At 52.3% G+C, this 16,247-nt stretch overlaps 1 protein-coding gene across 1 annotated transcript; it reads left to right on the top strand.

Annotated features, from left to right (window-relative positions):
* The first annotated feature begins 13,581 nt into the window (after positions 1-13,581).
* LOC136994380 (olfactory receptor 6F1-like) lies at positions 13,582-16,018 on the top strand. Its single transcript, XM_067311988.1, has 2 exons — positions 13,582-13,657; positions 15,074-16,018. The coding sequence occupies exons 1-2, from the start codon at positions 13,586-13,588 to the stop codon at positions 16,016-16,018; spliced, it is 1,017 nt and encodes a 338-aa protein (XP_067168089.1). The 5' UTR covers positions 13,582-13,585.
* The last annotated feature ends 229 nt before the right edge of the window (positions 16,019-16,247 follow it).

Here is a 16,247-nt window from a genome sequence, read left to right as displayed (position 1 = left end):
CTCCTCCCCACCTCAGTGTATCGCCCTCCTTGGGGTCAGGGCTCCAGCTCTTGCTGAAGCTGTGTGAGGGCATCCCTTAGGTTTCCAGCAATGCCCAGTCTCAGAAGGTCCCTCCTCTCTGCCCTCCAGGCAAATGTCCTGTGGGGGAAAAAATATATATCTATAAATATATATATATAAATATATATCTATATCTCAGGATGTACATGAGTCCCTGACCGGGATTGTCCAGCCCTCGGTGCTATGCAGAGAGCAGAACAGCCCACCAGCTCCATGTGAAAAATGTGTGGGCAGTGTGGTGCTGTGCTGGAGTGTGGGGAGAACACTTGCACAGCAGAGGCTTTTTCACTGCCTCCCTCCTTCCTGTGAAGCCACTGGCACCAGCCCCTTTCAGAAAGAGGATCTTTGACTGGAGATGCCTGGATGTGGAGGGAAGAGGGCACTACCAAGGGAGAGCTGGAGCTCAGCCTTGCACAGAGACACCCCCTTCCTTCCCCAGGTTCCTGCACAGCCAAGGAATGTGCTTGCACCAGGGTTTCTTGCATATAACAGAGGTCCAAGGCCATAGTGAAGACCTTGACTTCCTCCAGCTGGAAGAGGCGTATTTCCCCATGGTGTTCAGCAATGTGGTGAATCAGCCCCTCTCCTTGAGGCCAGTGGCTGCCTGATAGAAGATCAGCTGAGGGCCTGGCCTCTGCTGTGCTGCTGTCAGAGCAAGGCATCAAAGGTGGAGGTCTGGTAAATCTGGCTGATCTGGAAGGTGCCTGTCTCCTCCACTGTGACTAGTTCCTCTTATGGGGGGGTGGGGGTGGGGGTCTGGCCCATGGCACCTGGAAGAAAGTAAGGGCCAGGGACTGCACAGGGAAAGGCTTCAGGACACAAAGGAAGAGGGGGTGCAAACCCGTCAGGGAAGAAGGCTCCCTCTCCCTTGCTCTGCAACAGGAGCCCCAGGCTGGGGACAGCAAGGTGGTGAGTGGTTTGGGGCAGGATCTCGGAGTTCTTGGCTCCATGCAGATCCCACAGGTCTATAACACCCACCCTGTTACAAAAGGCCCCAGAGAAGAAAGAGTCTCAAAGTGTGTGTGTGTGTGGGGCGGGGGGGGGGGGAATGGGGAAACTGTTAGCGGCACCGTGTGCCACATCATCTAAAGTTTATATTGCTCTATCATATACATGTGCATTACATTTCCAGGAATGATTATACATATTCATTCTATTTCCTAGAACTAATTATTACATTTACATAATCATTATGCATGCGGTCTGAGTCTCTGGGGGTCTTCTGTGGGGGGTCTCTGGTGGTCCCTAGTGGTGTCAGAAGAGGTGTCACTCAGCATCTTGCCATGAACTTTGCTCTACTTTTCCATACATGGTCTCAACCTGGCTTGCTTCCTTGTTTGAGAAAAGCTGTCTTGGTCCTAATCTTGGCTCCAACTGGCTTCTGCTGGTTTATCTGTACTTTCTCAGGATGTATGGGTCCCAGCTGCACCTGTGTCCTTGGGTGTGTTTGTCTGAGGCTCCTGTTGAGACTCCTTCTTGTCCGAGCTGCTAACAGTTCCCCCATTTCCCCCCCCCCCACACACACACACACTTTGAGACTCTTTCTTGTCTGGGGCATTTGGTAACGCAGGGAGCAAAGGTAGAAGCGGGGAAGAGATAGTGCTTGTTGTTATCATGCCTGAAATGCTCCCTCGGTGTTTCTCGCTCCTCCGGCAGTGACACAGTGCTGCTCCCTCAGCCAACAGGCCACTGAATGCCTTGACAGCAGAGGGGACCTAGGAGCTCTGGGCTCCCCATGGCAGGAAGCATCTGTTCTTGGTTTGATCTCCCAGTGGAGTCCTCTCCTCAGCAGTTAGAAGTGCTTGCTTTTCTGCACACCCTCTGCTTGGCCACTTGTGATTTCAGGGGGTTCTTCCCCACTGCGGTTTCACGTCTTGCACTTCCTCAGCTCTCTGGGGAAGGTGCAATTTCTTCTTCAAACAGAAGTATCCTCCACCTCTGGTGCTTCTGCCCTTTTCCTCCTCTGCGGCCTGGGAATGATACCTCTCACCAGAATCCCCAGAAGTAGGTGGGCAACCCTGCTCTGCACCTCCCCAGGGAGTCTGGCTGTGTCCTGTTCCGGCAGGATAACCTGCAAGCCCCGGTTCACACTGCCCACACATTTTTTCACATGGAGCTGGTGGGCTTTTCTGCTCTCTGCGTAGCACCAAGGGCTGGACAATCCCGGTCAGGGACTCATGTGTCACCAAAAACTGTCACGGAAATCAGGAGTAAAACTCCTTAACACCAGTGCAGCATTAAGAAGCAGGCATTCTCTTTATTATGGTGCCGGATGTGCAGGGGATTGCTCTGCCCAATGTGCATGCCGTATGTTGCATCAGCCAAAGTTTATATTGCTGTTACATACATATGCATTAAATTTCCTGGAATGATTATACATATTCATTCTATTTCCTGGAACTAATAATCATATTTGCGTAGTCATTATGCATGTGGTCTGAGTCTCCGAGGGGCTTCTATGGGGGTCCCTGGTGGTCCCTGGTGGTTGCTGAAGAGGTGCCTCCTAGTGTCTTTCCATGAACTCTGAGCTCCTTTTCCATATATGGTCTCAGCTTGGCTCATCTCTTTGTTTGAAAAAGCTGTCTCGTTCCCTATCTTGGTTTCTGCTGGTTTAGCTGTACTCCTTCAGGATGTACCAGTCACAGTTGTGAGAATTATGTCCTTGGGTGTATTCTTGTCTGAGGCCCCGGTAACAGTTTATGTCTTGAGATATATAGTTTTTTATATATATTTATATGTATACATAACCTGTCTCCAGTGGGGGCTGTGGACTCCCACAAACCCAGAGGTGACAAGCACATCTTCTTGTATGGCTGAAGGGGGAAAAGCTGCGAATTAGGAAGCTGCTGCCTCCCCAGGGTGTACATGAGGCACTCCTTGGGGTGCTGGTCTGTGAAGCCTGTGCATAGGGCAGCCCTGAACCTTGGAACAGGAAGGAGACGGGAAGGGGTGGGGTAATGAGGATGGGAATACACCCCCCCACACACACACACATGCACACCACCACCTCCTTTTTGGATCAACTCTCAAGGGACCCCATGTACCAGCCACAGGAGAGAGAACAAGCTCTGTTCATTTTGTTTAAGTCTGATTTAGGCTTTGCTCGAAAAAACTACACAATGATAATGTTAACACCACCACCACTATTACCACAACTACTACTACTAGGCTGGAGGAGACCTCTGGAGGTCATCTAGTCCAAGCAGATGTCATGAGATCAAGTTGCTCAGGGTCCTGCCCAGTTAAGTCTTGAATACCTCCAAGAATTGCTATTTTACAGCCTCTCTGGGAAACTTGATCCATCCTCAGGGTAAATAATAATAATAATAATGATGTCCTAATTTCTAATCCAAATATCCCATCTTCCAGCTTGTGTCCATTGCCTTTCACTCTCTTGCTGAGCACCTTTGACTTTGAGAAGACCCTGCCTCTGGGTGGCTTTTTAGCCTCCAGTCAGGTAACTGTGGACAGCAAGAAAGGCTTCCTTTAGCTCTCTCTTTTTAAGGCTGAAGAAGCCCAGGTCGCCAAGCCTCTCCTTGTGTGTCATGTGCTCCAGCCCCATGACCTGCTTGGTGGCCTCTGCCAAACTCACGCCTGCATGTCAGTGCCTCGAGAAGCTGAAGGGGGCCTTTGCCCAGGGGAAATGTTGTCTCTTGAGTCAAGCCTTCAGGGGAAAATGCCCTGGGAAGCAGTGCCTTCCTTCCTGTCTGACACCTGGGCACAGGGAACCCGCAGTTTAGTTTGCTGTTTTGGGGTCAGTCATTGGCAGGCGGGAGTGTTAGAAGTACTGCAGACAGCTGCATGGAAGAATCGTCCTCTGAGCTCTCACCAGACACACTGTGCGTCCAGTTCTCAGTCTCCAAATGTGGCCAGGAAAACACAACAGATGTGAGCGGACTACCTCAGCGGACTAACTCATGCCCTCTGCCTGCACTTCGCAGTGACTGCTCAGTCTGCGAAGGGTCCCCCAGCAGCATCCTCAGCAATGCTAAGTCATGGCATTCACTTTTCAGGACATCTGGCGAAGCTGTGACCATAAAAGAACAGGGAAAGATTAGTCCCACGAGCAATCAGGATCAATGTAACATGCTGAGAAAAAAGCACGCAGGTCATTTCAACTGTCATTTTGGAATGAGTTAGTAGTGCCCCCATATTCAAACATGTTTGTTATTTGGTCTCCCACATGTCCCACTTTTCTCACAAAATCCTGAATCTTCCATCACACATCTTTGGGTGCTTCAAGAGCAAGAGGACACAACTGAAATCATCCTCCAGCTGGCATCCAAACCACTGCTTTCTTTCCCGTCCAAGTGGGAGCGCGGCTACTCATCCACCTTCCTGTCCCCCACAGGCACAGGCCACCTCTTTTCTCCAGGTGCCTCATTCTCCTTTCCTCCTTCTCATTCTCTCTGTGCTGTCTCTCCTTCGCATGCATTCCCCACCCCCTCCTTGGCACAAAGACTGAGCTCTGTGTGTCACCTCAGGAGGCCTCACTGCAAACATCTGCACATTTACTCCCCCAGGGAGGAAAACCCACACAGTGTCTCCTTCCAGGCACCCTGGCTGTTTCTGTCACCTTCCACCACAGCTGCTCTCCAGGGCCAGCTCTTTGCTCCACCAAACAGAGCTTAGCACCACAACAGCACTGCACACAGAACAACAAACTGGATCCCAGAAATAGGGGGACCAGGTGATTTCTCTTTGGCAGAGAAACCCACACTCACTCAGGGACATAGGGACTCCCCCCAGACAAGCACTGGTGATTCCCCACAGCTGCAGGAGACACATGAAAAGGAGTGGCACATCTTGAGGGGATGGAGCAGAGAATCTTCTCCATTGTCTGGCAGAGGTGACCTGCTCAAATGCTGAGAGTTTGCCTCATCCCCAGATGCAGGGCTAGGAAGGGATTTTCCCTCCTCGGGCTACCTACGCTAGGTGGTATAAAACCATAAGGACAGTTGTGTCTCCCATGAAGGGCCCTCTTCTCCAACAACGGCCATCAGTGGTGGCTGAGGAAAGAACAAGAGCTGGACAAGCAAGTAGGATACTGCTCCTGCATACGCGCCCCTGGGACCCAGTTAGTTTCTACAGCTCAGGGGTGTTCCTGAGTCTGGTGTGGCTTATGTGCTAATAGCTCTGCAGTAGCTCTCCTCCCAGGGCAGGCTCCCCTTGAAACCCTGTCAGTTTTGCTATACCATTTTGATCATTTCCCAGGACCCTGGATCTAGGCACATCTATTCAAGTCCCACTGACATCTGCTTAAGGACACTTCTTCCTGCTGCACGGGCAGGGGAGGCAACAATCCAGCCTCACCGCAGCCCCCAGGTGCCATTGCTGGGCAGGCGGAGCTCAAAGCTACATGCAAACAGAGGCAAGGAGAGAAACACTCCTCAGAGCACCCACACACGCCTTTCTGTGCAAGGCTGCACGCTGAGGGCACCAGTGTGGGCTCAGTGCACAGAGATAGACAGCACTGTCTTGGAGCTCAGCGTTCTGCACATGGAGAAGCACCTGCGAGTTCTCCACAGATAGCACAGAGGAGAACCTTCCTGACTCCTCCCGAGGTTTCCATTTTTCCACTTGCAGCAACAGTTTAGGGGGCTGCGTTGAGAGCTGCTGGTACCAGAAGATGTAGGGATCAGAATAGCTGGTGGTGGAGAAATTACAGCGCAGCGTTGTGTTGTGTTGCGCCTGGATGGTGGCTTCTGGTGGGAACTGGAGCACAAAGTCCTTTTGTGCATGACCTGTAAAGCCAGAAAGGCATTTCAGCGCTGCTTGTCTCTGTATCCACCTATCTATCACTTCATCAGCTCTCTCACTATCCCCCATCTCCATTCTTCACTTTTCACAGCCCATGAAAGACTAAGGGGTTTGTCTGTCCACTCTTCTTTCTGCAAGTTCTTGGTACTCCTCATAGGCCAGGCTATGAGCTCAGATTTTCATCAGCAGCTCTTTGGGCTGTGAGGCCATCAGGTGTTTCTGTATGTGTCACTGGCTTTTTGCCCCTCCTGGAGATCAGAAGCAGCTGTATTAACTATTGCTCTCTCCTTCTGCCTCTCCTAGCTCTGTTCCTACTTCTCACTGTAACATTCATACCACCGTGTCTGTCCATGCCCTGGCTTTTCAAAGCTTTCCACCTCTCCCAGCATGGACTTAGCCTTCTCTGAATGCCCTTCAAGCATTTTGTCATTCCAGCATAGACTGGCAACAAAAGTGTTTGAAAAAAGTTTCAAAGGCACCCAGGAGAGAATTTCCCATATCTAGCACTGGTCCCCCCTCCCCTCCCCCCTGGCATTTCTCTCTCTCTCTAAATACATATGGATAAACAGTGCACATAAAGGCTCTTGTTATCTGAGAAAGAGATGTGCAGAGCCTTATTCCCCCTTTTATGCCCATCACTCCTGACATCCCTCAGAGTACTTGCTGTGCTCCACCTGCAGCCCCCTGCTCTCCCTGCAGGAAGACTGCCAGGTCCCCACAAAGTCAGAATTCGCATGCCCCCCTCCAGCACTGACGGGACACTCCCTTGTTCTGATCCTCCCCAGCCTGAAAGTCGTGTCTCACCAAAGTCTGCCAGTCCCACGAAGGCTGCCAGAAAAATCAGGGCCATGTCACGATCTCCACTCCACGAGGTGTCTACTATCTCCGAGAAAGAGGGTGCTGAAGATACCAGGTCCTGCCTTCCCCTCCCTCTGCAAGCTCAAAGCACCCTCCAGGCCTCAGCCCAGAGGGTGGAGCAAAACTCTCTCACTGCTGCTCCACACAGATCTCCTTGGGACCTTACACCTCTGCCCCAGGGAGGCTCTCTGGAGAAAGGAGCTGCAGCTGTTAAAATGCTCAGCCTAAGGAAGCAATCAAGTTGTGCCCGTCTCTGTGCTCCATGTTCCCAAGGGCCAAGGGGAGGCTTCTTCAGCACTGGGAGGTTCCCATGTGCACTCAGGCCACATCTGAGCTCTTTCACAACCCAATAGCTCCAAAGGTGCTTGCATAGCCTCTCACTCAGACATACCCAGCTGTAGCACTGCTGCCTTTGAACTCTGTGCCACATTGGCAAAGGGGCCCTGGGCACCTAAAATATCACGTAGGAGCCTAAGACTGTGCAGCCTGCTGTCAGGCACAAGGAGGCTGCTGGGTGTCTTCCTGCTTTTTGCCCCTCCTGGAGATCAGAAGCAGCCCAGCCATCCCCCAGCAAGGAAGAAGTGTCCATGGTGAACTTCCCCTGCCATCCAGAGCCCAGCCCGAGACAGAGGCTTGTGCCCACCCCAGCACAGGATCAGGAAGGGCCCCTCTGCACCTGCTCGTGTCCCCCTTCTCCCTAGGTACTGTTTGAACAGAGGCAGGGCCAGACACAGACACAGACAAAGGCACCTGCACCCATGTGTCTGATTTTCTATCCCCATGGAGTTTTCTGTCCGTTCCCCCACAGCCACAGAGAAGGCTCATCAAGGGAACTATCTCTGTGATCGGCACCTGCAGTCACCTTCTCCTCAGGTAACACCAGCAAGATGAGTCAACGGGAATGGCTCTCCCTCGAACATCGTGTGAACTTAGGCGTGTTACTGCCTACAGAGGCATGGGATTCAGTATGGGAATGCAGTGGAGGACCATTTCAGGATTGCACAAGACTTCTTATGGGATGCTTTGAGGAATGTCCAAAGACTGGGAAAGGGAGGGATCAAGGAAGTTTGGCAAGAAGGAAGCGTGGGAAAAAGAGAAAGGGATAAAAGGGGCCAACTGCATGTGAACAGGTGACTAGTCAGTATGCTTTCCTGGCCACATCCTGCACCTGAGCAGCACAGCCTGTCCTGCCTTCTAATTAAACTCCATTTCTAACACTCTTCCTGGGTGAGGGGGCTGTCTAGTTTGTGTGCATGTTTGCGTGGGGGTGTCAGTGCCAGCAACACCGTGTCTGTGGTGCCAGCACCTGGAGAGACTGTAGTGTGTGCAGATTGTGTGGGAGTGGGTATTGGTGTATAATCACTAGCAAACAGCAAGCTGGACCAGCTGGAGAGTGGGACAGAGGCTTGTGAGCCAGGTATGGAAGGAGAGATGGTAAGTCTGGGTCAGATGCTGCAGAGACCAAAGGGGCTGAGAGACAACCACTGGAGGAACCAGGAGGGCCAAGCCAGCTCTTGGAGAAACCATGGGCTCTGGCATTGGCTAGTAGTAGGGCCACAAGTCTGCAACCAGCTACTAGAGAGACCAGTTTGCATCTGTGTTTTCCTCTGTGTGTCTGTGTGTTTGTCTGTGCCTGAGGCAACTGGGAGCCCAGACCATCCAGGGGCCAGCTATTGAATAGACCTGAGTGTCCCAATTACCAGAGGGACTCATAGTATGCACAGAGAGTGTGTGTGTGTGTGTGTGTATATAGATCTGAGTACCATCAACTCTTCTGAGACTGTGGACCTCAGGGGCACATAAACCCAGGTACTAGCAAAGGGAGAGACCAAGGCATCATGGAGCCAGCTCCAGCTCCTGGCTGAGGCCAGTGGGGCTGTTGGCTGACAAGCACCACCACTGCTCAGGTCACTCTTTCCTTCCCCACTGCTGCCATCCCAGTTTGAGGGTTTGCCTGGTCGGTGGCTTGGGAGCCATTTCGGGGAAGCCTTTCGCTGCCGAGGCGCAGGGCTGCCAGGCGCCGGGGGATGCGGTGGCCTCGACGGGCCTGAGCCCGGGCGGGCGGGGGGAAACTGCCGCGGGCTGGGTGGGAGCCGCGCGGGGCGAGGCGGCTCCTACGGGCGGAGCGGCAGCGCCCCCCGGCGGGCCCGGCCGCGGTGAGCCCCCAGCCCCAGCCCCAGCCCCAGCCCCGCACATCGCGCCCTGCCCCGCACCCCCCGCGGCAGTTCATGCCCAGCCACAGCCCCGGCCTCTCCTGCCAGGTCTCCCACGGCGCAGTAATACAACGCGGCGTCCCGCCGCCGGGGCCGGGCGAGCTGCAGGGCGCTGGAGCGGCGGTCTGTGGCCACGAGCAGGGTCCCCAGCGGTACCTGCATGGTTCTGCTCCCTTTGTGACTGAATATGATGAATGCGAGGCCTCGGCCAGGGATGTACTGGTACCACTAAACATACATGTTCTCCTGTATGTTGTGGTGTGAGCAGGTGATGTTGATGCCAGTGCCTCGGTGGCCTCTGCCGACGGCTCCTGCTGCACCTGGGCTCTGTCCATAGCCACTGCCGAGGAAGAAGAAAAAAACGCCGAAAATCAGTTTCCTTCTCCGACTTTCATTTTCCTGCATAAAGTCTGCAGAAGAGCTCAAACACGGGTACAGAAGTGGAAATAGAAACGGCCTGTGTGGAGGGAAGATGTGGCCTAGGGTTTGGTTGGAGGGGCAGTTTGCTGGTGGTGCTTTAGTGGCTAGAAAAAAGCGTGGCCTAAAGCATGGATGAAGCGATGCAGAGTGGCAAGGCAGGAGAATTCAGGGTTGGATCTGCGGACGATAAAGAGCAAAGAAGCAGATAGGGGGTTGGGTTAAGTACGGCAGGACGGACAGAGGAAGGAGGTTTGTGAAGGAGCTGGAGAGCTAGAGGCGGGCGGTCTGAACCCGGGCACAGCCCCGGGCCCCCAACCCCACAGCCGCCGCCAGCCGCGCGCACCAGGAGCACCGTGGCCAGCGCCGCCAGCCCTGCGCCCCGGCACCGCCGCATCGCGCCGCGCCGCGCCGCGCCGCGCCGCTCCGCTGCGCTCCGCTCGGCCGCCCGCGCCTCGCTGCCCCCCGCCAGCACCGACTCTCTGCTGCGGCGCCGGCGCCTCCTCTCGGCCGCCGCCGCCGGCGCCAGCTCCGCCCCGGGTCTGCGCCCTGCCCCGGCGCCGGCCCCGCTTCTTGTCCGCGTCCGCGCCCGGGCCCGGGCCGTGGCGGGGAGGCGAGAGCGGCGGAAGCGGGGCGCTCGGCTCCGTGCGGCACAGGGAGGCGGCGGGGCCGGGCGGCGGTCCACGCCGCGCACGGCGCTCCGGGGCCCGGCACGGTGACCGCGGCCATGGCACGGACACAGGAGCCGGGCCGGGCCGGTCCGAGTGGGGAGGAGAAGGCGCATCGGCGGCGGGGGGAGCCGGGGCCGCGCGGGAGGAGCGCGGCAGGGGCGGGCGTCGCGGCGGGGACGAGCCCTGCTGCCGCGGAGCGGGGCGAGCCGCGGTTGCGGAGCGACCCAGAGGTCCTAAATCCCGGCGGCAGGAACGGTTAATGTGTTGCTGCACGGGGACAGCACACCTCAGAAGAATACCAACTTTCCCGCCAGGTGCCCGCGGGTTTCTGCTGCCCGTGGAGTTGCTGCCGCTGGCCGAGTCTCCCGTGAAACCCCAGGAGCGTCCCCAGAGCAGGGGCTGCGAGCAGGAGCCGCCTCTCAGCCGCGGGGTCTGAACGCAGACACGCGTGAGGTCCCCTCAGGAGCGACATCTGCCTGCGGCAACCCTTGCTTGGCCACGGGGACCCCTGGCTGCCCTGGAAGTAGTGCTATCAGGGTGGGGACGGCAGACAAAAGGGAATGGCAGGAATCTTTTAAAGTTAAGTGCTCATGTATTTAAAAGTATTGTTTTTTTTTTTGTTTGTTTGTTTGTTTGTTTGTTTTTTAATAAATGCCTGTTTGTAAATTTACTCCATTTAAAAGTAGAACTGGAAAAAAGATCTCTGGATTCTGCTGGATGCTAACACATCCATCCACTCAATGTAAAAACTTTGACATCATTTCAGTCAATGGAATGCAGTGACGACTGTCATTGACAAATTCAGGAAGAAAAAGGAGTGCCAGCGGGTGGGCTTATTGAGCGGGAACCAATAAAAAGGAGGAAGTTTAACAGGCTTTAGACAAAATCAGAGCTGTTGGTAAAGTCATGATTATGGCTGCCAAGATTGGGAGAAACAGAGAGACCCTGAAGGTACAGTTACAAAGAAAAAAAAGGCTGTAAATTAGAGAAACAGATAGTAAGTATTTACAAAAATGCTGTAAAAACTAACAAAGAAGAAAAACTAGATAAATTGTCTGATCATGAAGAGAAAAAAAAAAATTGAAAGGACCAGTTAAGGTAAGTTAAAAGAAAGAAGAAGAAGAAGAAGAAGAAGAAGAAGAAGAAGAAGAAGAAGAAGAAGAAGAAGAAGTATCAGCTAAGTCTGGAAATGTTTCCCAGAGGAGCCTGTTCTTTACCTGATCGCACAGCATGGAATGCATTTTTACACTGTGGGGAGGGAGAAGGTAGCAGCTGCACACAGGGCGGTGCAGGAATATTTTATAACAGCTCTGCAGGCACTGGTGGTGTGGGGCTGGGTAGGACAGAACTGCTGGGACAGAGCGGTGCTCCCTCGCCTCGAAGTTGGGGATCACAAGCCCACACCCAAGCTTGGTGTGTTTGTGTGCCAGGCTGGGGGCAAGGCTGCAGCAGTGCCAGTGTAGAGCTCCCAGTGGCCGTGCTGCCCTGTGCAGTCGCTCCCCCAAGGTGTCCCTTGAGCTGCGGGCACAAGGAAGAGTTTGGGTATTCTGGAGCTGAGCCCTGGGCTCCTTCCCTCAGTCGCTCTTACCTGGAACAAGGCCAGCATTGCCAGGCCCAGGGGCCCGTGATTCTCTCAGCCCTCTTGCCCCTGGCACCCACAGCTGCCCCATGCAGGCAGGGCACTAAAAACTTGGGACAAGTGAGTCCTGGCCCCAGGGAACTTCCTCCTCCACTCTCAGAGCTCTTCTCATGGGGTCATCTTCCACCCAAGTGCATGTGTGTGCATCATCCTGACACAGGCTCTGACAGCCCTGCCCTGCTGGAATTTCTCCCTGACTCCTGAGCTGCCTTGACTTGGTCCCGAGAGTGGAAGGTATTGCTTCGAGCTACTGGGGCCTCCGGTCCTTCTGCAACTAGATGAAGCCTGAGTAGCTCTTGGAGGTCTTTCCACCTCAGTCCACTGCCCCCATCCTTGTCTCTGTCCTATCACTGTAATACCCCTGGGTCATTCAGTTAGCACCCAACAGAGCCTTTTTTGTTCCAAGTCTAACTCTCCAGGCCCCACCCCACACACACTCAGTGAAGAGGCAGCAGCTCACTCAGAGAAGAAATTAACCTATCGCAAAGCTGATGTGTAAGATAAATGGGATGAAGCACCTTTTTGGCAGCACTGATCTCTCTGTTGCCCAGTCATGGCCTCTGAACTACCTGTCCAGCATGAGCTCACAGCAGGACCAGTAGGCATGGTCATGCATGCATGGCTCACGTCATCATAAGATCTGAACTGAATTAATCACTTGCTTTACCGGCTTCTACAAGCACCTCCATGCCATCGCTAAACTCCATACCCATGTCCAAGGTACTCTAGGGAGAGGGAGAGCAGGGAAGGGGCAGGGGGTGTGGATGAACGTGCTCAAGCTGGAAAAGTTGCTCTAGCCAGCTGCATCTGCCCACACATCATGAAACAGCCTTCCCTCAAACAAATTGCCTTAACCAGAACTGTTACTCCAATACAGGAGTTGCAGAAGATGACAATCTAATTTTTTCAGTCTTTTTCTTTGCCTAAGGCTTTGCCTTCTGGTCCTAGTAAAGACGAGACATTCAGAGGTCACAAATTCAGTGGATCAAAATGCCTTCATAGGAGATGGAGTATATACCTCTGATCACAACCTTCCGAGCCCAGACATCCAGCGAATGTTTCACCCACCTTAAGCTCCACTTCTCCATAGTTTATCTCCACAGTCTGGCTATAAGGATAACTTGGGAGAGAGTTTTGAAGGTGTTGGTAAAGGCAATGTGAATAAACTGTCCTCTGATGTCTGATTGAGTGCTGTGAACCTGCTGTATGGCCACAAGTGCATGGCTCGCTTCATCACATGATCAGAAGTGAACCCATCACCTGCCATACTGGCTTGTACAAGCACCTCCGTCCCCTGGCTGAACCTCGTACCCATGTCCAAAGTTTTCAAGAGAGAGAGGTGGCAGGGAGAGAGATTTTGTGTGCAGGAGTCAAGTTGGGCAGGTTACTCTAATCGGCTGGACCTGCCCCATGCACCATGGGAAGCACTCTTTCCTTAACATCAACCAATGTTAATTAAGCAAGCCCTTAGACATGACACAGGAGCTGCAGAAGATGACTCTGTCATTTACAACATCTCTCTGTGGTGGCCTTGGGCAGTGAAGACATCTTCTCTTTGGGTGCAAAGCTCCTCAACTAACTCTGGATGTCTACTCTGCTGGGGTTTTGTTGTTGTTGTTGTAGTTTGTTTTCTGTCTGAGTCAGTTGTCTAGTCTCTCTTAAGCATCACCGGAAGAAAAATGGATGCTTCTAAGGCTAAGCCCTCTTTGTAGAGGTACAGTGGTGGCTGTGAGGGGGAAAGAAAAGCAGGAGTGCAAGCTGCCACTACCTAATGGGTGGAAGGGGAGGAATCACCATCAGGCAATTTGATACATCTTGCAATGAGTCAGGAAGGTGTTCATCTTCACTTCTCTTGTGGAGAGACTGGAGACTGCCATAGCGAGAGGCAGTGCTTTCTGAGGCACTTGTCTAGAACAGCTCCAATAAATCACCCTCTTTCCTCTGCTTTCCTTCAGACAAGGGGGATCATGGCTTCATCTGGAGGAGAGATGATGTTGCATGAAGAGAGTTTGTTTAGATCATTTCCGTTGGCAGAGCTGGTAAGTGACGCCTGCCCAGGACATCTGGTGTAGACTTTCAATGCCTGGCACGTTTAAAGAGAAATGCATTAAGGAGGATTTCTTTGCTCTAGCCACGTGAGATTTTGCATATATGTTCCTAAGGAGGATGAAAGGAAAGAAAGGGATTCTTCAGAAGATGATTCAACCCCATCTGTCTTAGACACACCCCTGAGGAAGAGATCAGTTCTTCTCTGGAGGTACTGTTCTGCCTCCATTAACTGGAAGGAGGAAGTAGCTTAAACCCCTCAGATCAGCTGGCTTCTCAACAGAGTTATGTTGGGTGGGATTCAGCTTAGTGAATTTGGCCTGCAAGAGGTGATAGATACAGGGATGCCTCTGCCCAAGTTGACATGTCTGACTTGTCCACCTGAGCTGGTTGCTAGACTCCTACTCTAGTCCTCAGGGAGAAATTGGCACTTCTAGAGTGCTTTTAGCCATCTCTATGAAACGAGGTAAGCCATGCCTCCTGTTTTTGTATCCATTGAGAAGGAAGGGACTTCAGCTGAGGCGGTCAGATATGATTTATTTTTATTATTATTATTATTGTTACTGTTGTTGTTGTTGTTGTTGTTGTTGTTTAAATGTGGTCAGCATAGATTCTTCCCATGACTTTCAGATGGCAAAATTACGGAGGTGAGTCCTACACCTCCTGAGCAGCTATGTTGAGAAGCAGACCTAAATGGAGGTAATAGAGGTAATTCTGAAAGCTTCCAGTCCTGAGGACTTGGAAAAAGGTAAATTTAGGAGACCATGAGTTCTTAAGTAACGCCTGTCATTCTACTCTGTTCTCCTGTGACACTGTCGCTTCAGCCTGAAGCCCTTGTGATCAGCTGGCCTATAAGAGGTCAGAAAATCTTCTCCACTGTCATGTTCTCCTCATCGTTTACTGGTACCTCAGTCTCATTTGCTGAAATCATAACTCAGTATTGTTTGCCCTACGGAGTGCAGCTATGCTATTCCCTTCCTCTGTGCTACAGCCTTTCATGTAGGTGAAGACTCTCAGCCTGTCTTTTGCACTTCCCTGAACAGGATTTTCATCCCTCAGAAGCCATTAGAGTCACCATGTTCTAAAGAAGACCCATGCACTTGGTCAGATAAAGAATTCTCCAGGTTCCTTCAACAGTGTTGCCTGGTCTTCAGAGTCCTATTCAACTGTCCAGACATAGGTATGATTTAGCTGACATCTTTAATTCAAGGTAGACAAAACCCTCCCTAAAGTATTGCAGTGCAGTCTCTTCCTCATGGAGTATGGAGCGCAGGTACAGCTTTTTCCTGCTCTGGAGAAACTGTATTTTCAGGGATGGTGATCTTGTTTAATTACTGGTAGCATGTTTACCTGCCAGTAGGCCCAGCCTAGGCATTCAAACTACCACACGATCTTTTCTGTCTTGACAGATGGACCTCTGCACTTGGAGGGATATGGAAAACATGACAACTGTGCAAGAATTCATCCTTTTGGGTTTCCCAGGCACATGGCATTTCCGGGTGTCCCTTGTGGTGCTGTTTGCACTGATGTATTCCCTGACAGTAACAGGCTATGCATCCATCATAGCCCTTGTATGGGCAAACAGGAACCTCCATACCCCAATGTATTTTTTCCTCTGTAATCTCTCCTTTCTGGAGATCTGGTACATAACGGGCATTGTTCCCAAAGCTATGGGAGTCATGCTGGGAACTAGCCAGACCATCTCCTTCAGAGTCTGCATCCTTCAGTTGTTCTTTCTTTTCTCCCTAGGCTCCACTGAATGTTTTCTCCTGGTTGTCATGGCCTACGACCGCTATTTAGCCATATGTTACCCTTTGAGATACAACTCCCTCATGAACAATGTCTTCTCTGCTCAGCTGGCCCTCGGCTCCTGGCTGGGAGGCTTTCTGATCATCTCGCTGCTGGCCTTTTTGACATCCAGGCTGACATTCTGTGGACCAAAAGTCATCAATCATTTTTTCTGTGATATAGATTCCTGCCTCGCCCTCTCCTGCACAGATACACAGCCCGTGGAGCTGGCGACCTTCCTCATCTCCATAATTGTTGTGGTGGTCTCTTGTGTGGTTACGCTAGTCTCCTACATGTACATCATCTCTACCATCCTGAGAATCCAATCAGCCCAGGGCCGGAAAAAGGCCTTTTCCACCTGCTCTGCCCATCTCATGGTCGTTACAATATGGTACAGCTCCACTATATTCCTCTATGTCAAGCCGTCGGCCCAGAACTCCTTGGATCTGCACAAACTCGTTAATACCTTTAACACAGTTGTAACTCCCTTGTTGAACCCCTTCATTTACACACTCAGAAACAAGGAAGTGATACAAGCTCTGGAGAAGGCTTTCCAGAAGAAGTGAAGGAGCTTATCAAAAGGCCTTGATGTGAGCAACAGACTCATTCCCCCCTGACTTCTGGCCCCCAGAAGTTCCTCACCTTGGTGTAAGTGCACCTGGGCATCGCAGGTGGCAACAAACCACCAGCTCCAGTGCAAGTTCATCTCAATCACCTTGCAGCCATTAAGATGGCTGGGGTGAAGGATGGGCTGTAGCTTGATTCTCATGTGCCCACCTCCCTCTGGTCACTATA

This window comes from Apteryx mantelli, chromosome 28, assembly GCF_036417845.1.
Source record: "Apteryx mantelli isolate bAptMan1 chromosome 28, bAptMan1.hap1, whole genome shotgun sequence".
In the NCBI taxonomy this organism is placed as follows: domain Eukaryota; kingdom Metazoa; phylum Chordata; class Aves; order Apterygiformes; family Apterygidae; genus Apteryx; species Apteryx mantelli.
This window is presented reverse-complemented; position numbering and strand designations above follow the sequence as displayed.